We start from the raw sequence: 19,695 nt of genomic DNA, 5'->3' as shown, positions 1-19,695 counted from the left end.
GAGTCCTAATGGATTTTCCAGTTTGTTAAGATTCGTTCTTATGATTGCCTAAATATATATTTCTTCTTTTTTTTAATGTCCTTTGCCCCCCCCAGGTAACGTGGGCTGTGTTTATTTGATTGTCTTTTGTGTATTTGTTTTTTTCATGCCTTTACTCTCTTGTTATGGGAGATGAGGATCATTTGTTTTCTCTCTTAGGGCCCTGTTTACTAAGCTGCGTTATAGACGCATTAGCGTTTTTAACGCACATTAACCGTGTATGTGCCTACAATATCCGTACAGGCACCTACACAGTTAGCGCATGTGCTAATTGTAGGCGTGTTAAAAACAATAACGCGCCTTAGTAAAAGGGGCCCTTATTTCTTTTGTTGTTGTGGAAATAAGTATTTCAAAAATTTAAATAAAAAAAAAATGTTAAATAATTCATATCACTTCCTGATACCTAATTAAAAAAATTGGGGGGGGGGGGGGGGGGGATTATGAACTGGTAAACAAAGAAATAAAGAAAGAATATAACACGTGACTAGGGCTTCTATTGTTAGACATTTAGATTAGAGGTAGACTGTAATGAGAATCCCATTTTTTTGAAAGATGCTTTAACAGGACACCCTTTTGTTGTTTTCATACATTTTTTTTATTGAGATGCACAACAGTTCAGCTGGGGATATGTCCCCACCCGTAACCTCCGCTCTCAGGACAAATCACTCCTATCTGTACCCTTCTCCACCACCGCTAACTCCAGACTCCGCCCCTTCTGCCTCGCATCACCTTATGCCTGGAACAGACTTCCTGAGCCCATACGCCATGCGCCCTCCCTGCCCATTTTCAAGTCCTTACTCAAAGCCCATCTCTTCTCCCTTGCTTTTGGCGCCTAACCACCTTCCCCATTCCTGATACCTACACTGACTACATAGTTTATTACCTTTAGATTGTAAGCTCTCTTGAGCAGGGACTGTCCTTCCCCTTGTTTAAAATTGTACAGCGCTGCGTAACCCTAGCAGCGCTATAGAAATGCTAAGTAGTAGTAGTAGGATATTCTTTAACCACAGACTTCATTCATTTATGCACATCTTTTTCTGTTCTCCTCTGATAGCCAATTCTCATACAACATTTTTGGAAGCATATGCCATTACATAACTGTAGCTGTTCCCGTAAATTCCCTACTACTACTAAGTTACCCAGTACTACACCATAGTTACTATGGTTTCCTAAAGGACAAGTCCATAGAACGCTACTAAATGGGAAAAATCCACAATTTCAGGAATAACTTGTATAAAATGTTAGTACATTTGGGTAGCTTGCCAGGTGCCCTTGACCTGGATTGGCCGCTGTCGGGGACAGGATGCTGGGCTCGATGGACCTTTGGTCTTTTCCCAATGTGGCATTACTTATGTACTTATGTCCTCTACTTGGCTCACTTTTATTACATAGAGCAGTGATTTAACCTATTGTGATGTCATAGTGGCTCATTCCACCAATAAGAGCCAACCTCATTAGTGATGTCACAATGGCTTGATTGTATAGAATGTTTGTACGTTTGGGAAGCTCGCCAGGTGCCCTTGGCCTGGATTGGCCGCTGTCGGGGACAGGATGCTGGGCTCGATGGACCTTTGGTCTTTTCCCAATGTGGCATTACTTATGTACTTATGTCCTCTACTTGGCTCACTTTTATTACATAGAGCAGTGATTTAACCTATTGTGATGTCATAGTGGCTCATTCCACCAATAAGAGCCAATCTCATTAGTGATGTCACAATGGCTTGATTGTATAGAATGTTTGTACGTTTGGGAAGCTTGCCAGGTGCCCTTGGCCTGGATTGGCCGCTGTCGGGGACAGGATGCTGGGCTCGATGGACCTTTGGTCTTTTCCCAGTATGGCATTACTTATGTACTTCTGTACTTTCACAGGCAAATCAAGGCTAGCTCAAAGTGGATCAAACCTTCCTTCCCTTAGTGCTGCCTATGTACACTATAATTTTAAATTCGGCCCTGAAGAAAACTGAAATAGCCAAAGCCGCACCTGGCTAGTGAATTGCAGACAGCATCCTTTCCTTTAGCATCCGTGAGTTCCAAACTCACGTTCATCATGTCAATGAGAAAAGACATGGAGGTGTACACTTCTCCACTCAGCACAGTCTGCAATAGCAAATTGAAAAATCAAACAGTTAACAAAACAAAAAAAAAAAATATATATATATATCAATCAAGCCAAATTTCATATCTCTGTTCTGTTAATACCCACCACTTAATAAATACCCTTAACCAGATATTCAGAATCAATGCAGAGCAAGTCAATTTTAGAAAGCACAGAATACTAATGAGGGAACTGGAACCACTAGAAAACAGTTAGAGGTAAAATAAAAAAATAGTAAAGATATATCAATATATATATTGATATATATCTATACCTATATATCTATCTATATGTTTATATCTATATATATATATACACTTTAATTTTTTGATACTAGCATAGCTGAACCAAACAATAACATATCACCAGTACCCAGGTACCAGAGGGTCAAATAATCCTACAGAGACACACAGTGCCCTGTATTCCCAAATTCTCCCAAGATACCCACAGTATGTACTCTATTAACTGATTCAAAACTTACCCCCACCCCCTCCCACTTCCCCCTGTCCCTAATCCTTACAAAGAAAAATAAAGGTTTCAAACTGCGAACTTAGATAAGTACCAAGAAATGGTCTGTGAAATTACTACAGACACTACTTGGGTTTACATACTGTGTGACAAAAGGGTCACTTCTTAACCTCTCAGTGGAAAAGGAGCTTCAAATCAAAACATCTTTCTATAGCTGTGTGTGCGTAACCCCTTCCCACATGCCAACCAGGGCCCTCACTCTCTCTCCAGGTCCAGCAAGGATCAGCAGGTGTGAGATGCCATACGACTCTTCTCCTTCAGATGAACAGTGTTTCCCAACTCCCAGCAGACAGACCACTCTGTCATCAACCCAGTTGTCATCTCTCCATTGCCTGGTTTTCTCCCAAACAACTTTCCAGAATGTATATACCACTGGGCAATCCCACCACAAGTGCTCAAAAGACCCTATATGCCCACATTGTCTTCAACTGAGATTGGAAACCTTACTATCAGCGTTCCCTCTCTGCGCCAGAGTCCCACTAAGCCTATGTAGTAACTGAAAATGCAGTTGATTGTATTGGGTGATACGTGAACATTTATGAGCATAAATATAAGTTCTCTCCCAATCGTCTGCACCCAGTGGAGTACACAACTACTCTTCCCAACCCTTCTCCGCCCCGCCCTCCTTTCCGACACCAACTGTATCAGATCTTTATACAGACAAGAGAGAAGCATGCGGCAGGAGTCCGACTTAAAATGCCACTTCTAATGTGGTTGGCTCTCGCATCCGAACAAACCAAGAAATCCCAACCTTGGAAATATTGATAGAATGGAATCTTCCTGCCCAAGAGCTCCTGTAATTGCCCATGTGCTAAACAGATTCCCTGGAAGAATAAATCTGTATAGTAGTAGAGCCCTGCCTCACCCAATTCAGATCGCAATGAAGCAAAGTATCAAGAGGACCAAGGCTAATAGTCCTTGGGAAGACTCTATAGTAGTTAGACCCTCTCTCCTTACACTGGTGCTTCAACCCCTCCCATACTGCTACCAAAATGAGCAATAAATACCTGTGATTGAACTACTGGGTTCCTCCTTTCCTTACCTGTCCCACCCCCTCCCTCCCAATCTCAAACAGGGAACAAGGGTATATATGGGCCTTTTCCAACGAGACCTATCTTACTATTGAAACCTCCACATAGTGCTCCCTAGAAGCTTTAGCAGCCCGATAGTATCATTTCATACTGGGAATACCCACCCCTCCTTCCTCAATGGGTAGCCACAGAGTCACCCAACCCACCCTAAGCTGACAAGCACCCCAAACAAACAGCTCTTGAGCACATGCCAGGCACAATCCTCCCAAAGAAATCCCTAACGCTCAACACTATGAGTGCATCTAAATTTGCATCTCATTAGCGTTAAGCATTAGGAGTTCCTTTGCTGCACTGATCTGTAGGTATTTTTCCACCGCTGTTAGGAACAGCGCCAGAGTTTTGAAAACCTGGGCCTAAATGCAAACTATAAAAGGCAGCGAGAGGTTATCTTATCTTATGGGAGGACTGATGTGCTACTGAAGTGTAAATCACTGCAGGAACTATTCCTGCCCAATCACTGGCTTTTCTACTGCTGGGTTTTTAACCTCTATGGCAGCTGGCCTGGCCCTAGGCCTATCCTGGGGGCATCATTGCTAAGACCTTCTAGATTTCTTAAGGTTTGCTATCAGTGCCATCTTGTCCGCAGTTTGAATTGGAGCAATAACGATCTTTAATTTTTCAAGATGCTTGAGTTATCCGGCCTCCTTTTGTAAACAACTGAAGCATCGCTTGTTTAAGAGGGCTTAGAGAATGGCTTATCACTGTCCTCAATACCTGAGCACTCTGTGAATTCTCTACTGAGTTTGTATGATGACACATAAGCCGTTTGTCAGTGGTTCTTATCCAGAATGTTGTTTGTACGTTGATAGTTCCCTCATGTTTACCTTATTTTATATATATTTCAATTTATGTGTACTATATTATGTATGTTCTTTGTTAACTACCTAGTAGATAGGTCTATAAATTGTTTCAAATAAATACATTAAATTAAAAAAAATATATAGGAAAACTAGCCAGGCCGGCTGCAAAATGACCAGTTGACAACCCTGCAATAAGACAATTCACAATGATCACAAAGCAGGACAAAAGTAGTGAGCTAGAGCAGCAATATACTAAAAAAGCCTCTAATGACACCTTTGAGAAAACAAGAATTATAACAAAAGCTGAGGTATTATTTCAATTTAACATTTGACCTGTGGGAAAATAAAATTCTCACATGAATTCTTGGATCCTGCAAGTCATAAGGTCGCATGAAATCTTCAATAGGTTCTCCCAGGTTGTTGTTCAATAAATCACGGATCAGTTTATATTTACTTGGATCCAGAGAGCAGTGGACAGAAGACAGATTGCCATGGACTGACATGTCAGGGACAGAATGACTTATCTCCCTAAGAAAGGAAAAGATACCATTTTATATGTCTGACTTCAAATTTTATATTCTTGTTTTTTGTTTGTTTTCTTTACCCTCAGTTCTTTATTAACCTTGCATATGTTCACGACACCTTCATTTGAAATGTAAACCTTCTTCTACAAAATTAAACTATCCTTACGGGGGAAAAAATATACTTCAGAGGCCACAAATTAATAGAACTCAGTTGACTGGAGTTTTCTCTATTTCCGTATAATAAACAGATTGGTGGTTCAGTTTTCCAAGGAAAGGATGTAGTCTAATGAATACAGCAATGGGCAGCAAACCTGAAGACTGGGATTCAAATACCGCTGCTCTCACTGGCAGTTTTTGAGACCCTGGACAAGTCATCATCTCTGGCTGCCTCTTACCTATTTAGATTGTAAACTCTTTTAGAAAAGATTTGTATCTGTATGCTATTTCCTGGAGAGTGCTATACAAATTCTAAAATAAAAAATATTCATTCCTTGCTGTTTCAAAGGACAATTGTAACAATTTAGCCCTGGCTATCTTGCTTGTTTAAACCCAAATCATTCACATCTAGGTTTTAATTCCAGCAATGAGTTCTGTGCACATTTTTATTAAACCAAGCATAACATGAATCAAAAACACACTGCAATGAAATCACTAATGTTTGTGGAGGAATGAGAGGAAAATAAGGGGTGCGACAAAACTGTGGGTTTTAAGCCTGTAAACTGTATTGATTACTTCTTGAAATATATTTCTCTAGTTTGGCCAGCAGGTGGTGCATGTTTATGTTTAAAGCTGTTACAGAGAAATGACTGTTCCTTCTTTAGTTACCACACAAAAAGGAGGTAACCTGCAGTGATGTAGCCAGCTATTTTTAAAATTTGCTGTTATGGGCTCTGATTGGCCCAGGAGCTCAAAATTCAGCTAGGATGTACTGGCTTTTTTTCCAGGGAGAAAAGAAAGATCTTTTTGCTGAGGTCCTGTGAAGAGTTATATTTGATAGCCTGTGAGCAGCTATATGTTATGATCTCCCCAGGTACTATTTAGATAATAAACAAATGTTTAGATAGTGTTATAATTGATTCATATTTTATTGCCTCTGCTTGTCTGGACTGACTAAGAATCCTGGTGGTTTGAGTGCTTTTTAGAAACTGTGGAATCACTGGAATGTGGCCCCAGTAACCTAGAAATCATTGGGGATAATTTGAGAGTGGGAAACTCGCTCAGAGGCAGTTGGGACTCAGTCGGTGGGAGGAGAGTGCTAGCGTAGAGCACAAGCAGAAGGTGCAGGCGTGACCTGAGCTGTGCTGGGGACAGACCCTCTAAAGTGGTAGTGGAGTAGCCCCAGGCGGGTGGCTAGGCGTTCCATGACAAGGGGCTGTCTTTATTGGACTAAAAATATATAAATTTTTTTTACAAGCGTTTGAATGCAAGTCAGGTATGAGCAAAACATGGCCATATCAAAATATATATGTAAAAAAGAAGCGCAACCTAATGAAAGACTTGAGAGAAAGGTAGGAGTTTTGCACTATTTCCACAACTACCTTTGACACGAAATTCAGATTAAAAAAACAGAACAATTTGTAAAATACAAATCACAAATGAAAATGAAAGTGAAATATAGTCCACATGAAAACAGTTGGATCCAAAAACGGTAAATCCATAGAAAGATGGATAATTTAAGGAAAAGGTACAAACAATAAAGTAAGAAACTCCCCTCTCACCATATTAACTAGACTTGTTTTCATGCAACCACCCTTGGAAAACAAAATTGGGAGTCAAATAAAGACTACCCTTTCCTTCAAGAAAATATTTCAGCTGAGAGGGCTCATAGAAAATGTACCAAACATTCTGATAAACAATACAACATTTACAAGGAAATCTTAGTTGGAAAGAAACTCCTAATCTCAGAACGTAATTTCAAAAACTTCTTTCATCTAGATTGCATCCACTTAGAAACCTGCACTTTCTCACCTATAAATGAGATGCCAGGAGTCTTAAAATACAATCTCAAGACTGAGTCCCTGTCCTGATGGAAAACAAAGATACCAATAATGTAGCTCTGGTAGTCACGATTTTTTCCCAGACTCTGAAGATTCCAATAAATTGGAGATGTTTAAATCTACAAAAACCTCAGATATTCTTTTTTCAGTAGGAGTCACATAGAAAATCCTCTTAAAGGTAGCAAGACTGCTTCCAGAAATTTCAATACTCTATGTAGGAAACGATGAAATAAATCCCTCACTGGAGTTAGCCTAGTCTAAGAAAAATTCAAAAAACTTAGATTAAGACCCCTTTGCATATTTCTCCAGGTTCTCCACTTTCCTTATTATCATAGACTTATCGTGTATTAACGAAGCTTGAGAAGATTTTAACTCTAACAGTTTTGCCCATCAAAACAGTCTTTACAGTGCAGGATTTAACCTTAGACTCCAAGTCAAGCAATTTAGTTGAAGAAACTGTAGAAACAGAAATAAAGGAGGAGTAAACCTGGTATAAACTCACAATGACCTTGCAAACTGTATCCAAGGTCACTGTCACAGGCTTCACCAGAGGTTTCAAGGGAGGTAAAACCACCGAAGCTGCAGGTGGAACTCTTGCCTCTGGAATCTCAGCCACCTTCTCCCCCGAAAGTGACAAGAAAGATCTCACAGTTGCCACAGATGACAAACATCCACTGGAATCCAGCGTCTCAGCTCTCCTCATGACGCTGTTTCCCCCCGCGTCCTCCACGTGGTAAGCTAGGCTAATCAGCAATTCTAGGTATTTACTGGGGGAGTAACAGGTCCTCCCAGGCTCAGCAAAATCTCACTCTCTGGACTGGGGCTGTTCCCCACCACAGAAGCAGAAGCACCCAGTGTAGAAGAGGTGACCGCAAAGGCTTTAACAGCACTCTGCCGCATGCCGCTAGGAACCTGAGGAGGTGGAGGGACTCCTCTCAGTTTCCCCCTATGCTTAGACATCAAGTAGGAAACACCAAAGCAGAGGAAATCGAAGAAATTATTGCCAGCACGGGAGCTATATTTTGATAATGTCAACTTTTGCTCATACCTGCTTCTGAAGGCAGAATCACCTTTTTCGGGTCATGTCAAATATACTGTTGGTCCAATACAAAAGGTATTTTTCTCTCTTTTTAAATATTTGTTTTATTTCCATTATTTATAAACATATGTATGCACACACGAACAAATGGAAACTCTTACCTGTCCAAGTTTCTCTCCACTTGCAATTTCAGTCGGCAGCTCTCGGTTAATAAGCTTCCACCCCTCTGTCTAACAAAGAAGGAGGGGAATATCAGATCGGTGCCGACCTTTTCAGCAGCCTCAGGGCTTTCGCTAGAGTATCTTTCTGCAGCAAAGATGTCCATATCCTGAAGATCAACTACAATGCAGTCTAAGAGACAGATGTGAGCCTCTACAAAAACACAAGGTGTGCACCATTAAAGAATGCTGTTAAAGGTAGCAAGAATAGGTCATCAACAAAAATACAACCAATATGCGAACACTATTAATGCAAACATCTATCTGCATTTTGTCATTTTAAAACAGAAACTGCAATATTTTCTGAAAAACGTTTCACCCTGGAATGACTTTGAGATCAACAAAATCTCTAAAAACAGACACCATCAAATAGTTGGCCTTTCCACTGTTCTAAGATGTTTCATTTATAAACTCTTGTTAACTTTCCTCTCACCTGGACTCTCAGGAGTACTGGAGACCGCTGGGCTTGTCAGTTTTCCACGTGGCTTTGCAAACAGACTGAGTATTGGCTCGTTTTTTAGCCGGGTAATATTTATTTCCGATGTTGGCCTCATGAACAACCCTTCTGATGATATTGTTTCTGGCTTAGACTGATCAGTGCTTGATTCATTTTTTGTGCTGCGTTTGGGTGTTCCTGGTGATGAGAATGACTTTCCAGACCCCTTTCAAATCAATTTGAGACAAGGATTAAAAAGCAAAGCAAAACAAAACTTCACCTTGATGTTCATTTATACTGAAGTACATCCTACAATGCACTTTCTAAAAATTATGAGCCCAATGTCAAAAAGCATTAATGTAGCTTGTAGTAGCTCTGAGAGCATAAGTGTTTTATGTTTATTGATAACCGGTGATCATATAAGTGACTGTGGGGGTAATTTTATAACAGGGTGCCTAGGTAAAGTGAGCAGGAAGGTGCCTATTTTGGCACTATTTTATAAAGACTAGAAGGTACCTATGTGACTTCATAAAACAATAGTGCAAATCCAACAGAAATAATATCTACACTCCAGGCATGGATATGGGGCTGGATTCTATATATGGTGCCTGATAATTCCACGCAGAAAAAAATACACCTAGGCGTATTCTCTAAAGTACGCCGAAATCTTATAGAATAGGCTTAAATTTGTGTAGTATATAGAATTACGAGCGCCTTTCCACTCGCCCAAATATAGTCGCGGCCATTTACGCCATGTTTTACTTGGCGTAAATCCCAACGCCTAAATTAGGTGCAGAACGGGTGTATTCTATAACAAGACATATAGGTTTTAGAAACACCCACGCCTCACCCATGACCATGCCTCCTTTTCAACTATGCAACTTAGAATTCACACACACCACGTTGCAGAATACACTTAGCGAGTTGTGTGCACAAATCTTATTAATGCCAATTAGTGCTAATTGCTTAACATGCCGATTAGCTAGTTAACCAATTAAGTTACACACATTGTTACAGAATATGCTTCAATTTGCAATGCAGAAATGAAGGCGCGATATATAGAAATCCGGCAGATTGCGCCTACTCAAGAGCAGATGTAAATGTTATTGCATCCTTTACATGGGGATTTTAGAAAATGCATGCAGAAATTACGAGTCCACCCCAGTGCTTTAGGTATGATAATGGTTTACAAAACTACCCTCCATATGGCCAAAGTGATGAGTTTTAAACTGGGAAGGATCATGCCAGCCAATCTGCAGGTAATCTGTACGTTCAAAGGTTCAATGCAAAATAACAGGGGTTAGATCAGTTATACATTTTGAAGCTATATGTGCCGAAATACTTATCGATATGAAATCTGTGATCATTTTTTTAAATTTTTAAAACAAAATTCAACTGTCAGATTGGTCACTGCATCAAGGACACTTGTATGAAATTTAAAACATTTTTTCGCACTTTAAATCTGTTCATTTCAAAAGTACGGGCGTTTTAGTGATCTTCTGTTACATAGGGCTTGTGTAAGAGCACAGGAGAGTGGTTGGCATCATTTTCTCGTAAAGCAACAATAGATTTATTTATTTTATTTTAGTTACATTTGTACCCTGCGCTTTCCCACTCATGGCAGGCTCAGTGCGGCTTACATGGGGCAATGGAGGGTTAAGTGACTTGCCCAGAGTCACAAGGAGCTGCCTGTGCCTGAAGTGGGAATCCAACTCAGTTCCCCAGGACCAAAGTCCACCACCCTAACCACTAAGCTACTCCTCCACTGTTGCTACTATTTGAGATTCTACTTGGAATGTTGCTATTCCACTAGCAACATTCCATGTAGAAGTCGGCCCTTGCAGATCACCAATGTGGCCGCGCAGGCTTCTGCTTCTGTGAGTCTGACGTCCTGCACATACGTGCAGGACGTCAGACTCACAGAAACAGAAGCCTGCGCAGCCTTCTACATGGAATGTTAGTGGAATAGCAACATTCCATGTAGAATCTCCAATAGTAGCAAAATTCCATGTAGAATCTCCAATAGTAGCAACAGAACCTCAGATAGTAGCAACATTCCATGTAGAATCTCCAATAGTAGCAACATTCCATGTAGAATCTCCAATAGTAGCAACAGAACCTCAGATAGTAGCAACATTCCATGTAGAATCTCCAATAGTAGCAACAGAACCTCAAATAGTAGCAACATTTCATATAGAATCTCCAATAGTAGCAACATTCCATGTAGAATCTCCAATAGTATCTATTTTATTTTTGTTACATTTGTACCCCGCACTTTCCCACTCATGGCAGGCTCAGTGCGGCTTACATGGGGCAATGGAGGGTTAAGTGACTTGCCCAGAGTCACAAGGAGCTGCCTGTGCCTGAAGTGGGAATCGAACTCAGTTCCTCAGGACCAAAGTCCACCACCCTAACCACTAGGCCACTCCTCCACTCTTTATTATATGGGGATAATCCGCAATAGCGGGTTGTATGCAAGTTCCACACCATATTTTAGCCCACACACATGGCACTAGTGTTTTCCCTTTAAAACGAATAGGTATAAAGCTTGCATGCTGAAAATACGAGTGAACTAGATAACATGAGCCTATGACTCATGTTTCACTGCAAACATCTTCAAGCAAATAGTCTCTGAAATACAGATTTTATTTTAAATTAAAATGTACAACAGCAATAGGAAAAGGATTAGCCACATTCTAAAAAAAGTTGCACCATATCATTGGGAATTAAAAGGACATATAAGACAGCGATATATAAAGCAGGCAGACCTTCAGCCAGGGAGGACCAAAAATATGGAGAAGAAAAAAGAAAATGTCATTGAGGAAGAGGATAAGAACTGCTGGGGGGGGCTCGTTCCATAGGAAACAAGCAAGATGTTGGAAGGAACACAAAGATGGTATAAAATGGAGTTGATGGGAGAACCTAAAATGAGAAACTGAATGAATGAATGTGAGCAGTGTTAAGAGAAAAGATGAAGAAAAGTTGTGTAACACAAAGGTTGTTATGTTTAAATGGAGGAGTGGCCTAGTGGTTAGGGTGGTGGACTTTGGTCCTGAGGAATGGCCTAGTGGTTAGGGTGGTGGACTTTGGTCCTGGGGAACTGAGGAGCTGAGTTTGATTCCCACTTCAAGCACAGGCAGCTCCTTGTGACTCTGGCCAAGTCACTTAACCCTCCATTGCCCCATGTAAGCCGCATTGAGCCTGCCATGAGTGGGAAAGCGCAGGGTACAAATGTAACAAAAATAAAATAGATACTATTGGAGATTCTACATGGAATGTTGCTACTATTGAGATTCTGTTGCTACTATTGCACAGAAGGCTGCGCAGGCTTCTGTTTCTGTGAGTCTGAGAAGCAGAAGCCTGCGCGGCCACATTGGTGATCTGCAAGGGCCGACTTCTACATGGAATGTTGCTAGTGGAATAGCAACATTCCATGTAGAATCTCAAATAGTAGCAACAGTGGAGGAGTGGCCTAGTGGTTAGGGTGGTGGACTTTGGTCCTGGGGAACTGAGGAACTGAGTTCGATTCCCACTTCAGGCACAGGCAGCTCCTTGTGACTCTGGGCAAGTCACTTAACCCTCCACTGCCCCATGTAAGCCGCATTGAGCCTGCCATGAGTGGGAAAGCGCGGGGTACAAATGTAACAAAAAAAAAAAAAAGAATGAACCAAAGATGAGCCAAAGGAAGTAAAGACCAATGGTGTATTGAGCCCACCATCTTGTCTCCCACAGTGGCCGATCCAGGTTACTTAGAAATACCCATCAAATTTTCTTTGCTCTGTTGCTCACTCTCAGAAATAAGGGTGGCGATTTCCTGCCCCTCTCCCTATCTGCCTGGCTAATAATTAATCAGATGCATCACCCCCAAAAACCGGTCAACATAACCTTGTTCACATTCTCTAGCTAAATTATCAACGATTAGCTGCCTGACTAAAGACAGAACACAGTTCAGGGCAACTATCCAGAGGGTCGCCATAAGTTGATACCAAATTGAGAGCATGAAATTCATTTGTTACCTCCAGGTACCACAACAACACTACATATGACTACAAATCTCAAAACTTTAAACTCATCTCTAATCCTCCAGCTGGAAGGAAGGCAATTCCACCTCTTGGCTAACTAGAAAGGCAGACACCACTTTCAGGAGAAAGAAGGACACTGTCCTAATGGAAACTCCTGTGTCTGTAAAATACAAAAATGGATCTCACCAAGAGAGGGCTTGCAATTCCGAAATTCTTCTGGCTGAAGAAATTGCAACTTGCAATTTTTCCTTTTCAAAGAAAGATCTTTAAGGGGCTCAAAGGGGGAAAGGGAAGGGAAATGGGACTTGATATACTGCCTTTCTGAGGTTTTTGCAACTACATTTAAAGCGGTTTACATATATTCAGGTACTTATTTTGTACCAGGGGCAGCGGAGGGTTAAGTGACTTGCCCAGAGTCACAAGGAGCTGCAGTGGGAATCGAACCCAGTTCCCCAGGATCAAAGTCTGCTGCACTAACCACTAGGCTACTCCTCCACTTATTCCACCAATAAGAACCAACCTCATCAGTGATGTCACAATGGCTTGATTGCCCGATACACTTCTGATATTGTGATGTCATAAGGGAAAGGGAGAAAGGGAAATGGGACTTGATATACTGCCTTTCTGAACTTTTTGCAAGTATATTCAAAGCAGTTTACATATATTCAGGTACTTATTTTGTACCAGGGGCAATAGAGGGTTAAGTGACTTGCCCAGAGTCACAAGGAGCTGCAGTGGGAAGGATCCACTGCACTAACCACTAGGCTACTCCTGCAGCCACCACAATTCGTAACACAAAAATTTACAACTACTCAATGCTCTTAAAGAAAATTAACAACATCCGGATTTGAGCTCACCAATTCACTTTCAAGTGCGAACAGTAAAACTTCATCACCACTAATTGACATTTCAGGGAAGAAAGAGCTAACCCTTTCTAGAGCCCATCCTGCAAGGGCAGAATCTAGTACACCAATGTTTGAAATGGTGAAAGATTCTTCTCAGCAAAACTCTCCAGACTATCATAACAAAATAAATCACTTCCTAGCCTGCAAGAGCGTAGAAACCACCCTGTCTGCAAGACCCTTCCATATTAGACAAGCTCTCTCAAGGGCCAGACCATAAGACAAAAGTAAGACAGGTCACCCACGATTACCAGGCCTTGTCAAAGGCCTCTCCTCTTGCAGAAGCAGACTCTATTCCATCTGCAAGTCAACTAAGTCTGCATACCACAAGTGCCTGGGCCAATCCAGTGCTACAAGAATCAAACCTGGATGAGTTTCCACTTTGTTCAATACTCAACCCAAAAGAAGTCATGGGGAAAAGACATTCAACACTCTGCCGAAATCTCTACCCCGTGGAAAGCGGAGTGCGGAGTCCCCCAGGGCTCACCATGGTTTCCCTAGCCATATCTCTAACCAAACAAGGCCTAAACCCTGTCATTTATGCTGACGATGTAACAATCTCTATCCACTTTAAGAAAGAAATTACACCTAGAATCATGGACAGTATAAACACTATGGAATCCTGGGCATTAGCCTTCAAGCTGAAACTGAACAGGGAAAAAACACACTGCCTGATACATACATCACCTCACAACACTGATCGCTGGAAAACCACCAAAGCCATGGGATAAACTGAAAATTCTAGGAATCACCACAGATCGCTATTTATCCTTTGTCAACCAGGCAGCAGACACCACAAAGAAAATGTTCTACAATGTTGAAACTTAAACGCATTAAACACTACTTCCCAAGAGATACATTCCGCACCCATGTCCAAACCATGGTCCTCACCCAGGTCGACTACTGCAATGGAATCTACGCAGGATGTAAGGAACAAATCTTTAAAAAATTACAAACAACACAAAATGCAGCAAACAGCAAGACTCATTTTCGGAAAAAAATGATTTGAAAGCACAAGACCTTTACTCCATAAACTACACTGGCGTACAGAATGATCTTCGTCCTCTCCCCGGGCTACATGACTAGCCTAATAAACCTACCAATTCAAAATGCTAGCAAAGGCTCAAGATCCTACCTTACCCTCCACTTCCCAAGATTCCAAGTATAAAATACAAGCCTGCTTACACAACCAGATTCTCATACATCTGCACCAAACTCTGGAACACACTACCAAAAGACCTTAACTTCTTGAACAATTACCTAACCTTCTGAAAACACCTGAAAACTCAATTATTTAGGAAATTCCTTTCCGATGACCCCACATAGCCAGACGAATCACCGAGTAATACTCCACAATCTTGACAATGGACAGAACCGAACTACACTTCTGTTCCCCAAACGGACCTATAACACAATACCCGTAAACTCAAACATGTCTGTAACTCACAGTATGACCTATCCACTTTGAGATTATTGTAATCCTTCTCGAACCAATATAATCAACATAACCTGTAACTTAATTACTTTTAGATAACTGTAAGCCACATTGAACCTACCAATAGGTGGGAAAATGTGGGGTACAAATATAATAAATAAATAAGCAGATAAAGTTAGGACAGCCTTTCATCTGTCCTAATTATATCCAGCTGAGGAAGACAGTACAATTTATTCATCATTTTGGAACACCTGAGGATCAACTCCAGGACTTTCCATTCTGCAATGACCAACTGTGACAAAGCTCTGTCAAGTGAAAAAGCATTAGAAGGTTTTCTCAGACTCTCCAGGATAGGATCACCATCAGAAATCTATTCTTTTGAAGCTATGGAGATACAAGGGGCAGAGACAACTTGGATCAATAAATGGCTGCATCTCCTGCTGATGAAACAAACTACTAGGGAATTACCCCTTTCCACTGGAGAAAGTTCTCTGGACTCCAGTGAGGAGATCCCCAAGGGAAGGTCGTTATCATCTGTATTTCTTGCTCCCCAACATTCTTCTGTAGAGGGCAAAGGTTGGACTACTGCTGAGTGGTGTCTGGAATCCAAACCAGCGGATCCGAAGGCTCCTCAACAGGATCCTTGGCCCCGGACAGACCTGGGACACTCAGGACTTAGATGTCCCAGCAAGGGAAGGGCCAGGAGCCCAGAAAGAGACTGCTTAAGGCTCTCCAAGAGTGTCTGACAGAATTGTGGTCCCAGACAAATTTTGGGTCCACCATGATTCCCCTCCCAGATGATTGACCTTCAACGGCCCAGGGTGGGGCAGTCTATGATCAAGAAAAGAGTGAACATTACCCTCCCTGGACCTGATGGAAAAAATTGTGGTCTGCTAACAAAATGGCCACCATTCCTGCTAAAAACTGAAAAACCATGACAGGAATGGAGGTCTCTCCCAAATGCTGCTGCTCAAAAGAAGATGGCTCCGTTCATAGTAAAAAAGACACTTCTAAAACTACACACTATGAGGCTCATTTTCAAAGCACTTAAACTTACAAAATTCTATAGGTTACTATGAGGCGTATTTTCAAAGCACTTAGACTTGTAAAGCTCCATAGGTTACTACAGAACTTTGTAAGTCCAAGTGCTCTGAAAATATGCCTCTAAGTCATGCAGATCCCTCTTTTTTGCTGCCAAGAGGCCCAGGAATTTCCCTAGTTCTTATTTATGTAGAAACAGCTCCTGCTGTAAGTTAATCCCTTTGCTTCACCTACCTGACAAACTTTTTTTTTTTTAATAACTATATTCCCTTAGCAAAGGAGTAAAGTTAAGGAAGACCAAAATAGAATTATTTTTCCTTTTTTTTTTTTTTTAATTCTTCAGAGAAAAGTGGGGATGGGGGAACCGCCTCTGTGGTAACCTATGCCAGGTAGCCTTGCTAAGCAAAGGTCCTCGGGCCAAGGCTCAGGGCTATGAAGGGGCAGCCAATTCGTCCAGGTTGAACTAGGGTAAGGATCTCAATCTGACTCTTGAAAGTCTACACCAGCCTGCTTCAACTATTGGACAGACTGCATCCTAGGGAGTCAAATCTGTTACCACAGATATCCTGCTGCACCACTTTGACCTGGAGGCAGAAAAATACAGACAGGATTCTGGCCTGCACCTTGATGTCATTAGAATCTTTAATATTTTTCTCCATCATCATCTGCTGATATGGAGACTATAGTCTATACTGGTCTAGCAGGATGATATCAAACATATAAATGGCGAGTGACGGTACTCACTCGCAAATGCGCAGTAGAGACTTCCCTCTCTGCCCCGCCCCTGCTTCAATACGTGATGATGGGGGCGGGACAGAGAGGGAAGTCTCTACTGGCATGCTGCAGACGTCGGAACCGCTCCCCCTCTCCCGGAGTCGCCGCCGCCCCTCCATCTGGCCCCAGCACTGTGAACTTACAGCAGCAGCAGGCACATCAGCAAAGCTGCCGTCGGGGCGGGCTTCCTTCTCTGCCTTTGTCCCGCCCTCGCCGACGTTACGTCACACGAGGGCGGGACACAGGCAGAGAAGGAAGCCCGCCCCGACGGCAGCTTTGCTGATGTGCCTGCTGCTGCGTGCTGATGTAAGTTTACAGTGCCGCTCGGGCCGGGTGGAGGGGCGGTGGCAGCGACTCCAGGGGGGGGGGGGGCTCGGAAACCCCCCCATTCCAAAAGTAGCCCGTTTTCACGGGCTCAACGGCTAGTTCTATTATAACTGGCTATGATACGCAGATATAGCATCATGAGAATAGAGAAAATTTTAGTTGAAAGTTTCAGATAAAAGGAACACCACAAATCAGTCCTTATGGAATTCCACAAAATAATGGTATCAGAGCAGCCCGATGTTGAGCCTTATTTATTTTCAAAAGAACTGAAACCACAGACAGAACATACCAACTGTGGCTATTACTTAATGACCACCGAGTTAAATTTAAAAATAACCTTACAGTGATTGTCAAATTCCATAATGAACTTTAAACAACTCTGCAAGCCACTGCCATTGTACCTCAATCAGAATGGAATTCTTGTATGAAGAGCAATGCAAAATCAAATCCTCGAAGACAAACAAGAAAAAACAACATTGAAATAGAAGACCATTTTTGCGAGTAGTGTGACCAAGTGTAATATAACTAGGATGGTGCAGCACCAATGCATGGAACAACTCTTAGCATGACATATGGGCCAACAGTCAATGGTACTCACATGAAGTACCACTGACTGGGGCTATGGTCAGATTTTCAATGGCATTATTCAGGTAATATTCAGGTATAACTTTAACTGCAGCCTCTGACGTTAAATCAAATGCTGGCCACTGTGGCTGAAAAGAGGCAGAAAGTAAATATTGGCAGAGAAGGGCCAAAATGGGACATCCAGTCTGCCCAGTAAGGTCTTTCGAGTAGTAACTGCTGTTCCTTGCGTGGTACCTCTATGCCTTCCGTTTAGGTCCCATGTTGATCACATGGTTTGCCATAGCCGCCGAGAGGGGTGGGGGGCAGGGGGGACAAAATTTCCCGGGCCTGGGCCTCCAAGGGGGGCCCGGTGCCGCAGTCCCATCCACCCTCCGTCGTCGAACGTCTGCCCCTGCATTGAAATCGCAGTCTCACCAATGTGAAAGCAGCGCTGCAGGCAGCAGAACACCTCCCTTCGGCCCTCCTTCCCTCCCTGTGTCCTGCCCTCGTCTGACGTAACCTCCGCGAGGGCGGGACACAAGGAGGGAAGGAGGGCTGAAGGGAGGCGTTCTGCTGCCTACAGCGCTGCTTTCACGGAGGTGAGACTGTGATTTCAATGCAGGGGGCCCGGCCCAGTGGCGGACAGAGGGGGGAGCGGTGGCAGCGACTTCGGGGGGGGGGGGGAGGGGGGGGAGCGGCGATGTCCTGGAGGGAGGTGGAAGGGGGAGCAGCGGCAACCTCGGTGGGGGGGGGGGGGGGGGGGGGGGGGGGCCCCGGCCCAGTCTCTCGGCGGCCCTGTGGTTTGCCAATATTATTCACTGCCAAAACCTGTCGGAGAGCGGCTGGTTAACAAGGGTTTCTCCTCTGTAGGAAGCTGTTGCAACTTCTATCATGTATCAGGTTGTCCAGATGAAAGACAGAGGGGCCTACAGATAGTGCTCGATCTAGGTATGCCTGAACCCTTGAAATAAGTTTGGCACAGGCAGACAGAAAATGCCATGAACATAAATTTTAGTGCTGCATAAATATTGCAAGCTGATATAAATCAGGCCATTTGAACCTGCTCTAGGCAGCAAGAAAAATGGAAAATATAGTCCTCTTATATCACTGGAAGCTTGGTTTTCTCTGCTTAATTTCCCACGATATTTATCCGCATAGGAGCCGACTCTGTGGGTGCTGTGGGTGCTTGAGCACCCCAATATGGAGAAAAGTCCTTGTATGTGTCCAGGGAGGGGTTATTTCCTTTGGGCTTAGCACCCCCAATAATTTTGAAAAGTTGGCTCCTATGATCTTTTTGAAGCTCTGAGGCTCAGATTGTCTCTATCGGACGAGACTAAATGCTCACGTAGGGCTGCAGTTTCGAAGGAGGCGGCAAAATGCAGGTGCAATCAAAGCAAAGCAATAGCCCTGACAGCCACAAACTCAAAAGAACAGTCTGTTCTTTTATACACAGGGAGAGTGGGAATTTCCAAACAACTTCAACTGGCATTTGAAAACTGGCCTCATTGTGCAAAATAAGACCAAGAATATTATAACGCCTCTCTATCACTCCATGGTGCAACCTCTGTTCAATTCTGGTCGCCATATCTCACAAAAGATATAGCTGAATAAAAAAAGGTTCAAAGAAGTGCGATCAAAATGATAAAGGGGATGGGACTCGCCCCTTATGAGGAAAGGCTAAAGAGGTTATGGCTCCTCAGCGTGGAAGAGAGACGTTTGAGGGGGGATATGACTGAGGTCTATAAAATCCTGAGTGGTGTAGAACGAGTAGAAGTAAATCGATTTTTTACTCTTTCAAAAAGTACAAAGACCAGGGGACACTCGAGGAAGTTACATGGAAATACTTTTAAAACAAATAGGAGG

The 19,695-nt window shown here is 42.6% G+C and overlaps 1 protein-coding gene across 3 annotated transcripts in view; it reads right to left on the bottom strand.

Annotated features, from left to right (window-relative positions):
- Window positions 1-19,695, bottom strand: part of VPS13D (vacuolar protein sorting 13 homolog D) — a 386,590-nt gene that overhangs the window by 277,618 nt on the left and 89,277 nt on the right. For all 3 annotated transcript variants that reach the window (XM_030185614.1, XM_030185615.1, XM_030185616.1), the window contains exons 27-30: window positions 8,765-8,993; window positions 8,275-8,485; window positions 4,910-5,081; window positions 2,021-2,136 (exon numbers count right to left, since the gene is read on the bottom strand). In XM_030185614.1, coding sequence (XP_030041474.1) covers window positions 2,021-2,136; window positions 4,910-5,081; window positions 8,275-8,485; window positions 8,765-8,993 — 728 coding nt within the window. The remainder of the gene's footprint in view (window positions 1-2,020; window positions 2,137-4,909; window positions 5,082-8,274; window positions 8,486-8,764; window positions 8,994-19,695) is intronic.

This window comes from Microcaecilia unicolor, chromosome 13 (assembly GCF_901765095.1).
Source record: "Microcaecilia unicolor chromosome 13, aMicUni1.1, whole genome shotgun sequence".
Classification (NCBI taxonomy): domain Eukaryota; kingdom Metazoa; phylum Chordata; class Amphibia; order Gymnophiona; family Siphonopidae; genus Microcaecilia; species Microcaecilia unicolor.
This window is presented reverse-complemented; position numbering and strand designations above follow the sequence as displayed.